At 34.5% G+C, this 15,736-nt stretch overlaps 1 protein-coding gene across 14 annotated transcripts in view; it reads right to left on the bottom strand.

Annotated features, from left to right (window-relative positions):
* The window catches only part of DMXL1 (Dmx like 1), a 141,342-nt gene that overhangs the window by 106,459 nt on the left and 19,147 nt on the right, over positions 1–15,736 (bottom strand). For all 14 annotated transcript variants that reach the window (XM_021084664.2, XM_021084666.2, XM_021084667.2 and 11 more), the window contains exons 3-7: positions 14,757–14,828; positions 10,951–11,029; positions 8,258–8,390; positions 3,732–3,798; positions 2,277–2,455 (exon numbers count right to left, since the gene is read on the bottom strand). In XM_021084664.2, coding sequence (XP_020940323.2) covers positions 2,277–2,455; positions 3,732–3,798; positions 8,258–8,390; positions 10,951–11,029; positions 14,757–14,828 — 530 coding nt within the window. The remainder of the gene's footprint in view (positions 1–2,276; positions 2,456–3,731; positions 3,799–8,257; positions 8,391–10,950; positions 11,030–14,756; positions 14,829–15,736) is intronic.

Genomic DNA, 15,736 nt, shown 5'->3' with positions numbered 1-15,736 from the left:
GTAATGCCCCAGTTTAAGCTACTGCTTCTGTTTATGATCACTTCTACAAACACTGAGTGAACTAGGTTGGGAGCAGATGTTACTGCCCTCTCTCAAAAGAAACAATACTTTATAAGGCTTTTTTTTTTTTTTTTTTTTTTTTAGTATTCTGGTGGTCTGTCTGCATATGAAAATATATGGAGTATCAGAAGAAATCAGCCTTCAGGTGTTCCCGTCATGGCACAGAGGAAACAAATCTGACTAGGAACCATGAGGTTGTGGGTTTGATCCCTGGCCTCGATTAGTGGTTAAGAATTTGGCGTTGTTGTGACGTATGGTGTACATTGCAGACGCAGCTCGGATCCCGTGTTTCTGTGGCTGTGGTGTAGGTCGGCAGCTGTAGCTCTGATTAGACCCCTAGCCTGGGAACCTCCATATGCCACAAGTGCGGCCCTAAAAAGATAATATTAAAAAAAAAAAAAAAAAAAAGGAAGAAGAAATCAGCCTTCAAAATAATACAATCTTCTGATAGTTTTAAAAGTTTTATAGTTTCTGATGACAGTTTTTTTTTTTTTTAATTGGGGTCATTTACAACCTTTAAAAGGAAAGTTAACATATGCCATAGCTCACTCTATTCTAAACACATTTTTGTAACATGTGGGCAATAGTCTCAAAGTTACCAGAGCAATAGTTCTCAAAGTGAAGCTAGTATGAGGATGCTTTTGCCAACAATATACATTGTCAGCACCACTCTCTCTTAGCCCCAAAACTGTGAAACATACCCCTAACAAAAGAACCACACTGTTCCCAGAGTGTCATACTTTTATGTTTTGTTAGGTTGCAGGGCTGCAGTAGGAAGAATGCTAACTATTGCACCAGAAAATAGCTCAAAAAAAACCAAAAAAACCCAAAAAAACTAGGTATACTAATGATGAGTAAATGTCATTACACACTTGTCCAAACCTATATAATGCACAAAACCAAGAGTGAATCATAATGTAAACTATGGGTTTTAGATGATAAAAATGTGTTGACATAGGCTCACCAACTGTAACAAATGTACTGCTCTAGTGGAGGATGTTGATAATAGGGGAGGTTGGGCATGAAGGGTTATATGGAAAATCGCTGGGAACCTTAAACTGCTCTAAAATAAAAAGTCTAATATAAAATAACTTTTTAAAAAGATCTAAGTATACTATTCTGGCTCAGAGAGCAAAACTAGTCAAAATTATCCAAGTGTGCTACAATGGTTCAGTTTAAGAAATCTCAGATGACAAAAAGATAAAGGAAAAATTGTACTGCTCCACGGTGTGGCTAAACTGAAAACAGCCGTGTGAAATAAAAAAAAAATTCTGATACTTAAGTAATATAATATCTTTGTAAATTACTAAATGTAGGCAAAAACTCAATGGGATAGCAAAGTCTTACAAGGACTAAAGGAAAGAAAAGAACTACTAACAGGTGTGCTTGTGTATGCATGTACAGGTTAAACTAATACAAAGTTCAGGACATTATAGAATGTATTAAACATGACCTTTTCCTCAATTAAAGAAATATTTGAGGCCTCATGGTATACTCTCTCAATGAACCTGTGTTTTCTTTTTAAGTAAAAAATAAAAGGAAGTCAGAGGAAATATATATAGAAGGTACAAGGTAAATGAGTGAAATGTGAGAAAGTTGATGCAAATGGTAATTTGGAGAATGATTAAGAATGAAAGAATTGGAGAGTTCCCACTGAGGCTCAATGGTTAATGAATCTGACTAGGAATCATGAGGTTGTGGGTTCAATCCCTGACCTCGCTCAGTAGGTTAAGGATCTGGCGTTGCTGTGAGCTGTTGTGTAGGTCACAGACGTGGCTCGGATCCTGTGTTGCTGTGGCTCTGGTGGAGGCCGGCACCTACAGCTCTAATTCCACCCCTAGCCTGGGAACATCCACACGCCGTGGGTTCAGCCCTAGAAAAAACAAAACAAAAAAAAAAAAAAGAGAGAGACAGAGAAAGAAAGAAATGAAAGAATTGGATACACAACACAGAGAAGAAAAAGATGCACAATGCTATTTCTTAAAGACATCTGATTTAGAGGTAAATTATCCTTGCACATAGCTCTCCTCTTAAGCATCAATCATATTTAACCCATGGCCAGACACAAGCATGCCAAGAACTGTATAATACTATGTATTACTTGAATCTTCATAGGCAAAAGACCTATAGCAATGGATTCTCAAAGTCAGAAAAGTAATCCGAGTCACAAAGATGACATTCTCTTAATACATGGGAAAAATGACTAATCCACTGACCTAGGCATATATTTGCTTGTTTTACGCCAGGAAAATCCATTCACAGCTCGAGGATGGGCCAGATATACAAAAGAAAAGTCAATTTCTCCTTGGGATTGTTTTTCAGAACTTTTATCTGGAGAGGTAACAGCTGTCCGCCAGTTTTCTACATTATACCATACCTTTAAAAGACAGTCATCCTAAGGGGGAAAAAACCAAAAACAGAAAATATCAAGGACAGAATTAAATTAAAACTAAGTCAAAAAGCAGAAGTAAGATTTTCATCCCTAATTAAAGGAACCGAGGCATGTGAGGAGGGCTTAACCATGGAGGAATTAAGAAAATCTGATTCTAATACTTTTCTATTAATATTACTTAATTGTGCTCCAAATATTAAGGTATGTAAATGTGGGTGTTTTGCAAGGTTGGTTCAAGGAAAAGGTCAGTTACCATTTGGTATAGAAAATAGAGTCATTCAGGAAAGAACTAAAGATAAAGTTAAGGGTTCATTTTTCCACTTATTCAAATACCAAGTAAGAAAGCATTAACACTAGGAGACTTAGATGGCTAATTTTTCAAAACAAAGAACAGTTTTTACTAATTATCATGTGAAAGTTCAAAGAAAATGTTGAAGATGATAATAACCAGTTAGCAACTACTACTATATAAAATATTCTAAGTACGATCAAAATTGCATCTCCTAATCTGAGAAGGAAAACAAGAACAAGGGAGACTAGAATGTACCAGGTTCTGCTCTTAGGCCATTAACTGCATTTCCAATGCTGACTGTAAAGTTAATCAGATTAAAGAGCTATACTTTTCACTAAAAAAACCTCACTGAGGATTTAAGGCATATCTCATATTCTTAGTATGCATGTTTTGACCTATGGGAACAATAATTTTAGACTATAAATTGTATATAAACTGCCAAGTGAAGCAATGATGAAAAAAGAATTTCAAGGGAATACATTATTCTGAAATCAACATGTAATAACAAAGAAAACAGTTATCACATGTCTTTCTAGAAAGTCCGTAAATATATTTCACTTTATATATAACCTAATATAACTGTCAGCTAAGAAATATAAAAACTAGCTATAGTTTATTATTGACAGTATACTACATCTAAGACACTGTGCCTAACACTTTACATACACTGTCTAAACTAATCACATGATATTGGATATTATCATCCTCACTTTATACATGAGAAAAGCAAGGCTCAAAGAGATTAACTACTTGTCCAAGATCAAAAAGTTGGTAAATGGCAAATTTATATACCCAGATCTACCTTTAGTTTATGCTGTTTCAATTATATCATACTGCCTTTTAACAAAATAATATTCAGCCAATTTTTGCTACTTAACATTTTTAATAGAAAATATTTTCAACTTAAAGAATAAAGCTAGTTTATTTTTTTCTTAAGTTTCAAAATAACCAGAGACACAATTTGACAATAATATTTTCACAAATTACCTTCCCAGCAGTGGCAAAAAATTCTCCATCAGGTGAAAATTTCATTAAATAAACTTGGGAAGCAGTTCTATAAATTAAACAAAGAATAATTTTCAAGAAAAATTAAATGAATGAATACAACATTACTTCAAATTATATTTGGTAATTTGCTTCAAATAGAAAATTTTGTAATAACACAAGTTTCATACTCACTTTTAAGTATATCTCAAGATATAAAATAAAAAGTAGAAAACTTTAACTAAAAAAAGTACTTTTTTAATGCAAAAATACACATAAGAATCATGTAAGGAATGACTCAGTCTTTCTTTCTTTTTTTTTTTTTTTTCTTTTTAGGGCATATGGAAGTTTCCAGGCTAGGGGTTGAATCAGCCACAGCAACACAGGATCTGAGCTACATCTGAGACTTACACCACAGTTCATGGCAATGACAAATCCCTTACCCACTGAGCGAAGCCAGGGATCAAACCCACATTTTCTTGGATACTAGTTAGGTTCTTAACACACTGAGGCACAACAGGAACTCCAGGAACGACTCAGACTTAAAAGCTTAAGACAAGAAAGCCACAGGGGTCATTCACTTAGAATGTGAGAAAGAGAGAAAGCTTTCGTATTTTAATCTGGAAATCTAATTTCCAGAGGCTTGAATACTTATATCCCATTTTCATTGATGATAAATTAGTATTTTAAAATGAATTCTATCTTAAGGTAGAATTTGCACAATTAAAGATTATCGGGTTAATGGGAGACTTGCAACCATTGTGGATTTGGCCTTCTAAGTCACCAACATACTTGGTGCATATTTGTCTTTTCTTTTCCAAGGAGCTTTGGCTCATTTCTCTTCATTGCCTTCCCTCTGGCTACCTATATATATTGATCCAGACACTTGTCACTATCATCGTTTCCTTTTTTTTTACTCAAGTTCATGCTTAGATTCATTATAAACTATTTGTAAAGAAGGTCAAAGAGGAATTCTGTCACAGTTTATTCCAAATAAAAATAACTCTTCTTCCTATTTTAAATGTAATAAATACATAATAGAGAATACTGACAAAAATGGGTGAAAAAAATAAAATCTTCTACAGCTTCACCAATACCACAACACCTATTCTTAGGCAAAACCACTGTTAACATATTAATACACAGACTTCCAAATCCTCTCTTGTGTCAGGAACAAAATGGAAACCAAGGTCACAGTTACAATTTTTTTTTTGCAATATTTATTTTAAAATATGTCATGAAAGAAAGGGTGGGGGAAAAAACTGTAACTGCAATGTATACATCTAAGGATGACCTGACCCCCTTGCTGTACAGTGGGAAAATAATAAAAAAATAAAATAAAAAATAAATAAATAAATAAAATTTATAAAAATAAATAAATAAATAAATAAATAAATAAAATAAAATATGTCATGAGCAAAAATGGTACAACGAACATTTTTGCACGTACATTTTTATGTATCTGGTTAATGCTAATATCTTTAAAGTAAATAATTAAAAGTGCTTGATCTCTGTGATTGTGACCTTGTTGCCCCTACAGTCTTAAAAGAGTAGCTACAGAAGTCCTTTAAAGAGGGAATTGGATTTCACACCCCTTCTGCTCAAAACCCCCAAGAGCTTCCCAAGTCAGAATAAAAGGCAAAAGTCTCACAATAACCTAGAAGCTGACTCCTCATTCTGATCACTGCCCCTACCACTCCTCACTCTGTTCACTTTCCTCAAGCTACAAGCTAAGCACACTTTTACCTCAGAGTCTTAAACTAGTTCCCTCTTCCTACAACATTCTTCTCCCAGAGATGGGCACATATTGCTTACTCACTCACTTTCTACAGGTCTATGTACTCAAGAGTTACCCCCACTCTTCTTCCCTTATCCTACTTACTTTTCTATCTTACTTTCTGGTCTTCATCTAACACATACATGCAGTGTTTTAAATGCACCGCAAATGAAAAGAATCTGAGAGAGAATGGATATGTGTTTATGTATGACTGGGTCAATTTGTAGCACAGCAGAAATTATCACAGTTTTTTAAATTAACTATACTTCAATAAAACTTAAAAAAAAGCACCACAAACAAACTGTGCTCAAACTCAACTTTTAAATGTATTCTAGTTAGTGTAATCTTCAGTTGATCCTAAAATGAAACTTGCATAGTTTCTAGTCCCAAACCTTTACTGCTCAAAGAGCAAACCATCTCAAATAATTAACATATCTAGTCCAAGTCACAAGTGTGTAATTCTGACCATGACTTAAGATTATTTCTCTCTCCCAAATTTATGAAATACATTTAAAATTCCCAGTTCAACCCAAGGAAGCCCTTTACTAGATTTTCAGTGAAGGCAATATAACACTTTTTTGCTCTTCTCTCCCCATCCTTACGTGAAAGACTCAAAAGCAAAGCTGTAACTTTTTCTAAAGAATTATCTTTGCAAAATCCTATTTCCTTTCCACATGTTAACCCTTCTTAATATCCAAGATCTAGCTGAGGGGTACAAATAACACAAAACCAGCTCCTTTGAAATCTTCTTTATAAATTCTATATACAGGCTATCTGCCTTACTCTGACTCTGGTATCTGATTTATACCCTATTACTGCATTGTATAAAAAGGACTCAGGAAGAACGCCATTCCTAACATCCTGTCATATGATTTACTGGTGTATTGTCTATGTTGCCCTATTTGTTCACAGCTATATTCCAAGCACTTTTACACTGCCTGGCACATGAAAAGCACTGAAACAAATACTCGTTGAATGAATGCAAGAAAACTGGAATTGATATCTCAAGGGTATAAAAAAAATTAAGCCTGCTGATTCATACTTCCAAATTGATCTTTAGAAAGATGATATCGGAATTCCCGTCGTGGCTCAGTGGAAATGAATCTGACTAGTATCCATGAGGGCGCAGGTTCGATCCCTGGCTTCCCTGGCCTCGATCGGTGGGTTAATGATCTGGCGTTGCTGTAAGCTGTGGTATAAGTCACAGACGCAGCTCGGATTTGGTGTTGCTGTGGCTGTACTGTAGGCTGGCAGCTACAGCTCTGATTCTACCCCTAGCCTGGGCACCTCCATGTGTCGTGGGTGTAGCACTAAAAAGACAAAAAAATAAAAAATAAAATAAAAAGATGATACCAACTGTGTGCCTTTACTAACAGTTAAGAGTAGCTTTTCTCCACTCACTCATTACAATAGATAACATTTATTCTCTTCTTTCTGGGTATTTCACATTACTTGATTTTGAGTGTGGTCAATCAAGTCATAATATGTTCATTATTCATACGTACTACTGTTTAAAAATTTCCTTTTCCCTCTCCATTTTTGTTGACTTTTGAGATGTCTGTTATTTTCCAATTATTTTTTGAGACCTCCTTTTAAACAAGGCATTAACCCAAACTTGCACATATTTCCCACCAAGTTTTGGTTCTTTTCCTTATGGGGTTTCTGCTTCACAGAAACTTTTTTTAAAATTCATTTATTTCCCTTTTTCGGCTGCCTCGCGGCACATGGAGTTCCCAGGCCAGGGATCAGATCTGAGCTGCAGCTGCAACCTACTCCACAGCTGTGGCAATACCAGATCCTTTAAACCACTGTGCTGGGCTGAGGGTATAACCAGCGTCCTAGTGCTGCAGAAATGCTGCCGATCCCGATACACCACAGCAGGAACTCCCAGAAACTTTTTATTGATACATGAAACTATTATTTTTCCTTTTCTTTCCTTTTAGTTTATATTTCTGATGTCATACGTAGTTTTTCTAACTCTAAAGCAACAATTCTCATCCAAAAAATGATAGAACACAAATGACAAATGTTAGCCCAATATGTAATTTTTGATTTTCTAGTAGTGACATTTTAAAAAGTAAAAAGAAACACATGAAATTCATTGTAACATATTTTACTTAACCTAATATATCCAAAATTGTCTCATTTAAATGTGTAAACAGTTAAAATTTAGTAAGATTTTGACATTTTTTTCCTTGTGCAAACTTTTAAAAACCAGTGTGTATTTCATATATCACATCCCAATTCAATATTTAATTTTCTTCATATAGGCCTTCTATATTTCCTACGTTTCTTCCCAGTCGATTTATTCAACAATTACAAAAAGAATCATCAGGAGTTCCCATTGTGGTTCGGTAGTAATGAACCCGACTAGTATCTGTGAGAAAATGGGTTCGATTCCTGACCCCACTCAGTGGGTTAAGGATCTGGTGCTGCCTTGAGCCCTGGTGTAGGTTGCCGACATGGCTCAGATCCCACATTGCTGTGACTGCAGCATACGCCGGCATCTGTAGCTCCAATTTGACCCCTAACCTGGGAACTTCCATATGCTGCGAGTATGGCCCTAAAAATAAACAGCAAAGAGAGCATGGGAAATGGTGAATTCTCTGTATATAAGAAAAGGCATGTCACAATGAAAGTAAATCAATACTTTTTATGTTAGTTTGGTTTTATGCAAACTAAAACACATTTATAATATAATAAGACCACAAAGAATAGGTTTATCGGTTTAATCCCCTAATTACTTGCTTACTTGCAATGCCAAATGCATCTCCAATCCCCAAAATTGAGATCTGTTTTATCTGGATTTTCTTCTTCAGCTGTCTTCTCCAAGTTTGCATTGGACCAGAGTTGCAAACAGCTAGAACCAGTTAAAAGTCGATTGCCTAAAAAATACATGCATCATTCACCAATTATTATTTAGGCATTTAATTAGTGAGTTAAGCTACATGCTCAAGAGTTTCAAATAATACTATAAAGATAATACAATTTTTTTAAAAAGTTAAATAATAAAAAGAGATTTGAGACATGGGAGAGTAAGGCTATATTTTAACCTTGCTGAAGCAGTTTAGAAAAAAAAAAAAAAGAAGAGATCTTATAATCTCTAATTCAACAAACATTTATTTTTTTGTCTTTTTGCCTTTTCTAGGGCCACACCCACGGCACATGAAGGTTCCCAGGCTAGGGGTCTAATCAGAGCTGTAGCTGCCAAGCCTACAGCAGAGCTACAGCAATGCTAGATTGAGCTGCGTCTGCAACCTACACCACAGTTCACGGCAACACTGGATCCTTAACCCACTGAGCCAGAGATTGAACCTGCGTCCTCATGGATGCTAGTTGGGTTTGTTAACCACTGAGCCATGGGAATTCCTTAACAAACATTTAATGAGCGTTTTCTTTGGAACAGAAACTGTGCTAGGCACTGACAATACAATGAAAAATGAAAACACTGTGCTTTTTCATGATGAATTTACATGCCAGTAGAGAAATAATATAAACAAAGTTAACCATTCTTGAACTGTTAAGTAATCTACTCATTATCACAAAATCTGTAGTCAAATATGTGAACATTTATTGGGAGCTAAGTATATGATGGGCTCCTAAAAATAAATAAAATACCAAATAAAATTGAAACTCAGCCCTTGTCTAATAAAAAAATAAATAATTACAATAAATGGTAATACTATAGTACACTAACCATATAATTTATCATCCAAACAGGAACAATTGTGAAAATAAAAGGTGCCACTTAATAATCATATGAGAACAACAGGCATAAACTGGGACATGAATCCCCCTATCCATGGTAGTTATATACAAAAAGCTGTATTAATGCCAAATTTAAACCAAGGTAAAATTTTCACTCTTTCCACTGTATGCATAAAATATACACACAGGATAACAGCTAGTAAGCACCAATCTCATGAGAAAAAATTTTAAAACTTTTTTTAAAATCTAAAATAATCTTAGTTTACCTTCTAAGACAGTTTCCAATAGTCTGAACTTTGTGTTCTAAATTGACACTTTTTCTCAACCATTTCATCTACTATGTTAAAACTTAAGCTGTCTTATCTATCTTCACTGATGACTTCTAGTTCTATGTTCCAAAGATAATTTCTTTTAAAAATTCAGATTCAGGAGTTCCCGTCATGGCTCAGCAGAAACGAATCTGACTCGTATCCATGAGGACACAGAGTCAATCTCTGGCCTTGCTCAGTGGGTTAAGGATCCAGTGTGGCCGTGGGCTGTGGTATAGGTCACAGACGTGGCTTGGATGTGGTATGGCTGTGGCGTAGGCCAGCGGCTACAACTCCAATTCAACTGCTAGCCTGGGAACTTCCATGTGCCGTGGGTGTGGTCCTAAAAAAACCCCCAAAAATCTAAAAAATAAATTTAAAAAATTCAGATTCAAATTTCTACCTACTGAATATTTCTATATGATATGCAATATCTCAAATTCCATACATCCAAATAAAACTTACACGTTCGACTATCTTGAACTCCTACATATCACTCCTCTTTTGATCACAGATACTCTCAAAGTAATCTGAAATCCAGTTGCCAAGTAATGTCAATTCTACTACCTAAAAACATTTCATAGCTATGTATTTCCTTTAGTCACGTGATATTAATTGAGCACCTACTATGATAAAAGCACTGAAACAAGTTCTCATTTCTCATTCTCACTACCATGACTACATATTCTCCAAAGGTAATTATAAATAACACAATACTGATTTTCCTGTTTCTGTCTCTGATCATTCTAAGTTACTGCTACCAGAAAAATCTGGCAAAACCATAAAATCATCTTGTCACTAGCCACTCTCAAAAACCTATACACTTTATACAATAAAAAAGAGATACGCTAAAGTTCCTTGGCATGACTGTAAAGGCCTTCCATACACTGCAATCTTATCTCATCGCCAGACTCACTCCAGCCTCAATGAAGTACTACTAATCATTAGAATATATCTTCTGCTTTTTCTTTCTTTGCACATTGTGATAAATTAGTAAATATTGCTTTTGAATTTTTTTAAATATATAAATAAATGATACATATTATAAACATTATTTCCTTAGAATTCACTTCACTTTCCCACCATCCGCACCCTCCCAACCTATTTCCACCCTCACTGTTAAAATCTATCTACACTCATGTCAAAAGGCTCCCCTTCAGTTGAACTTTGATTCTCTAGAGAGAATTAGTGTCTCCTTCCCAAAATAACAGGTATCCCTACAATAGCTGGACACTATTATAGGGCATATTTTCCTAATTTCAGTGTAAGCTCTAAAGAGCATGATCTGTTTTACTTACTTTTGTGTTCACCACAATCTCACAAAAAGCACACAAAATAGAACTGAAATATATGAAAGTAAAAAAAAAAAAAAAAAAGCAATAGCCTAGACAAGTGTTATTTCAATTCAGTTAATCCTCTTGCTCCTTACCTGCAGGATCCCAAGTTATATTGTGAGCTATTGAGTCCAGAAAAAATTGGCCACTTTTCTGCCACTGACTATATAATTCCTAAAACGAAAAAAAAGTCATTTAGTAAATTATTATGGGCATCTTTTCATTGTTCAATGTATACACTGACACTGTTTTGAAAAATTTTTTTTAAATATTTTTGGTTAAAGTACAGTTGATTTACAATGCTATTATTATTTTTAATAATATATGCATTCATTTTTTTGGTATAATTGACCATGTAGTCATATTTAAAGAGAATAAGATGTTCAGTCCAGTCAAGTAAAATAAGGAATATGTTATGGAGGAGATTAATGAGAAAATATCCACTCCTAGAAGTCCAAAAGTCTGTCTTTAGAATATTTAAACAACCAATAAATATTAGCCACCTACAACATATGTATTAATCTCATATGTATTAATGCATTAATCTTTTAACATTATAATTACTACTTTATTATTATAGTTACAAAGGTTTAATTTTAAATGTGCCTGTGTCTCTACTACTTGAGGATTCCTTCTCTTTCAATGTTTCATCTTCACCTGACATCACATGGTATATATAAAAATTCAGAATAAGAGATATTAAAACTTCCAGGGAGTTCCTGTTGTGGCACAGTGGAAACAAATCCGACTAGTATCCACGAGGTTATGGGTTTGATCCCTGGCCTCGCTCAGTGGGTTAAGGATCCAGTGTGGCCGTAAGATGTGGTGTAGGTCACAGACACGGCTCGGATCCTGCGTTGCTCTGGCTGCGGCTGTGGCTGGCAGCCATAGCTCCAACTGGACCCCTAGCGTAGAAACCTCCATATGCCGTGAGTGCAGCCCTAAAAAGCAAAAAAAAAAAAAAAAGAAAGAAAGAAAAAAATATTAACACTTCCATTATATTACATAATTTAAGGGCTTTTCATTCCTTAAAGCAGTATTTTTCAAACTCTTTAACCTGAAAACCAGTAAGAAATACATATTGCATTATGACCCGGAACACACACACACCCACACCCACACATAAATACAACCTAAGTTTACCTTTACTATATGTGATGCACTCTAACATTTTCTATTCTCTTTCATTTTCTGTTAAATACAGATTGTGGCCTACTAAGTAGATTTCTCTAACCCCTAATAGATGAAATACATAAACACTCTTAGTGGTTCTCCTACTTCAGTATGAAAATAGCCTGAGATGTTTATACTAAAAATTCAAACTCTCAGGACCCATCCTCAAAGGCTCAGGTTCCAAAGGTCCAGGAAGGAGCACAGAAATCTGTACTTTAAATCAAAATCTCCAGGTGATTTTGATACAAGTGACCTACAGAATATGCTTTTATGAAACACTATCTTTCAGGAATGGCTCTCAGTCACAGCACACATCAGAACGTCCTCTAGAATTAGATATATAAGGACATAGGCACAGCCCTATACCTATATATTTAGAATTCCCCATGGCATAATCCAGACACATATATAGACTAGTGAGTCTAAAGGGTACTTTTTGTAAAGAATCACCATCTTAAAAGGGGATTCCAGAATGTACAAATAAAATATTTTTTTAATGAGGAGCTGAAGATTCTCCGAGACTATAGCCTAGAATTAAACATTCTGTTCATCTTCCAAGTCCGTGATTTTTTCCATTTGATCTTTCCATTTGATCCAGTTTACTTATCAGGCTTTTTTTCTTTACCCTCTCTGCAAAGTCAGTGCTGACTACCAATAAACTAGCATCTTCTTACTGAATTTTTCACAGTTATATTAAAAAATTATAATTAGTAGAAAAGAAAATGGGCAAAACGTGAAATTCTCAATTCTACCCCTATTAGTAAAGGTATTTTAACAAACTGATTTTTAAAGTTAGTTATTTCATTCAAAAAATATGTATTGTGGAGCTCCCATCGTGGCTCAGTGCTTAACGAATCCCACTAGGAACCATGAAGTTGTGGGTTCGGTCCCTGGCCTTCCTTAGTGGGTTAAGGATCCGGCATTGCCTTGAGCTGCAGGTTGCAGACGCGGATTGGATCCCGCGTTACTGTGGCTCTGGCGTAGGCCAGCAGCCACAGCTCCGATTAGACCCCGAGCCTGGGAACCTCCATGTGCTGTGGGAGTAGCCCTAGAAAAGGCAAAAAGACAAAAACAAACAAACAAAAAAAACATGTATTGAGAATTATTTGAAATGTAGTATTTTGGGTGGAACAACCCCCTTTAAAATTTGTTTTAAAAACTGACATAAGCATATGAGAGCTCTAATATTTGATTCGTTAGGTAATACATAAACACAAATAGAAATGAGAGGAGAATTGTGGACTCTCCTTCAATGAAATTTTAAAATGTGTTATTTAACCCTGAGAAAATATTTTTCATTAACACAAGTAGAGGAAAAAAAATGCTCACACTTAAGAATCAATAGTTCTCTGGTTCTACTATTAGTTCTTTCGCTCAGTAGCTGTTTCATTGCTCAAGTCACTTATTTCCTTTGGGTCTCTTCTGACTTATTTATAAAAAAGTAATAATAACAGCTGCCAAACTAAGTCAGAAGGAATTTATATGATACTAATGAGCTAAGTGAAAATGAAATGAAAACTATTAAAAGATGTAGAAAGTAAATTTATTATTAAAATGTTAATTCTTTCAATTTAACACATTTAACACATTTCCACAGTCTTTGACATCCAGAATGAATAGATATTAACCAACTTCAGAATTGGGCAGAGCCTCTTAAGACTCACTTGCCTAACAAATAGCTACAGAGCAGAAGAGAAAGAAAACATTCCTATGATTCCTACTACAATGCTCTTTAGATCACACTATGCTGATCCTCTCTCACATGGTTTAAATCACTAGTTTAATCTTTAGTAGAGATGGGTACAATAACCTGGTCTGTCTTTTATATTTAAAAGCATTTAAACACCCAAGAAATCTACTATGTCACCTCAATATTTATAAACTAATGTTTAAACCAACTTTCAGAACTATTTCTGAATATGGTTTCTTTATAAAGAAAAACACTCATTGAGCCACCAACAATTATATTACATGATATAATACGTGCAAGATGTTAAGTCCAGGAAGTATGTTAAAACTTTACAATTAAAACATGTCACTTTAAGACAAAACATATAAGGCAGAAAAACTACACAAAAGTAGATCATAGCAACAGAGAACAAGTGCCAAATACGACTGGACAATGATGTGTACCACTATAAATAAAGTAACTGACAAACTTCAAATTGCTGACTCTTCAAATACTTATTATAAAAGGAAAAAAAAAAAGATAGAAGAAAGCATTTCAAGACAATTCATTAAGCTAATTTTTTTTTTTTTTTTTTTTTTTTTTTTTTTTTTTTTTTTTGTCTTTTTAGGGCTGCACCCGTGGCATATGGAGATTCCCAGGCTAGGGGTCGAATTGGAGCTGTAGCCTTTGGCCTATGCCACAGCAATGCCAGATCTGAACAGCGTCTGTGACCTATACCACAGCTCACGGTAATGCTGGATCTTTAACCCACTTAGCAAGGCCAGGGATCAAACCCACGTCCTCGTGGATACTAGTCAGGTTCATTAACCACTGAGCCATGACGGGTTCTCCCAATTCATTAAGCACAATTTAGTTTAATTCTATTTCAATGAAAGAGTTGAACACAGTTTTAATAAGGAAGTGGTATTTAACATGTCTTTAATGAGTGTATAATTTACACTGCTTTTATGTGATGATCATTTTAATTTTATACTCTTAAAATAGTCTTTTAATACACAAGACATTTCTATTTCTAAAAGAAAAAGATAAATTACTAACCGAATTTTTCTTTTGCTTCGGTAGGTTAACAGGTTCAAAAACAGAGATAACATTTCCATAGGATGCTGCAATCTTTTAAAAGGAAATAAAGAAAACTTATGACACGTTAACTTATAAATCAAAAGAGCAAAAGAAATGAACAGTATAACTTAAAATATACCCAATACAAAATTTCCTTCACCAGTACTTGAGAAGGTCAGTTTTGGGGACTACCATATCTGGGTCAGAATACCAGTACTCTCATTACTGTGTAACTAGCAAGTTAGTCTCTCTGAACTTTAGTTTACATATTTATAATACTATCTTCCTAACAGAATTATTTTGAGGACTGAAATAACATTTGAAAAATATCTGGCATAGAATTATCTATATAAGACACATAGTAAATGTTAATTACCTTCCTCACAGAAGAAAAATGTATTGATGTAATTCTTGTCAAGTATGGAATCCAACATGACTTAAAAATCAGTTTTTAGGTTATCTGTCCTTAAAGTTCACAATTTTGGCAGTGTATATTTAAGTTTTTAGAAATAAAACCTGTCTATTCCTTTGTGAACTCTCTAAAAAGTGCTGAATATTTTCAATTTATTTTATTTGAGTACCCTGAAAATTTATTCTTTAAATCAATAGAGCATAACCCTTCCTGGCTCTGTTTTATAACATGGCTACTACTATAGCTTAAGTCATAAATGAAAACTATTAAAATAATATCAAAGTATTAAAATGAATACATCATAAATCACATAGATATATAGACTGAATGAATCAGGGATAAAAATAAGAACATATAATCTAGTGAAGAGGGAGTAAGAAATGAGGATATAACATTCACATGGGAAAAAATAACTTTCAAGGACTATTTTTAAGTGTTCTGAGGAGTTCTTAGAATACAGAAATCATCTGTATTGAGTTAGTCTGAGAGTGTTCAGTTTAGGCCAATTAAGTGTGAGTAGGATTTCAGAGTGCAGTGAGTATTCAAT

Source organism: Sus scrofa, chromosome 2 (genome assembly GCF_054392235.1).
Source record: "Sus scrofa isolate SSC_HxYL_T2T_F1_AM1 chromosome 2, Sscrofa_HxYL_maternal_Yorkshire_Landrace_v2.0, whole genome shotgun sequence".
NCBI lineage: Eukaryota > Metazoa > Chordata > Mammalia > Artiodactyla > Suidae > Sus > Sus scrofa.
This window is presented reverse-complemented; position numbering and strand designations above follow the sequence as displayed.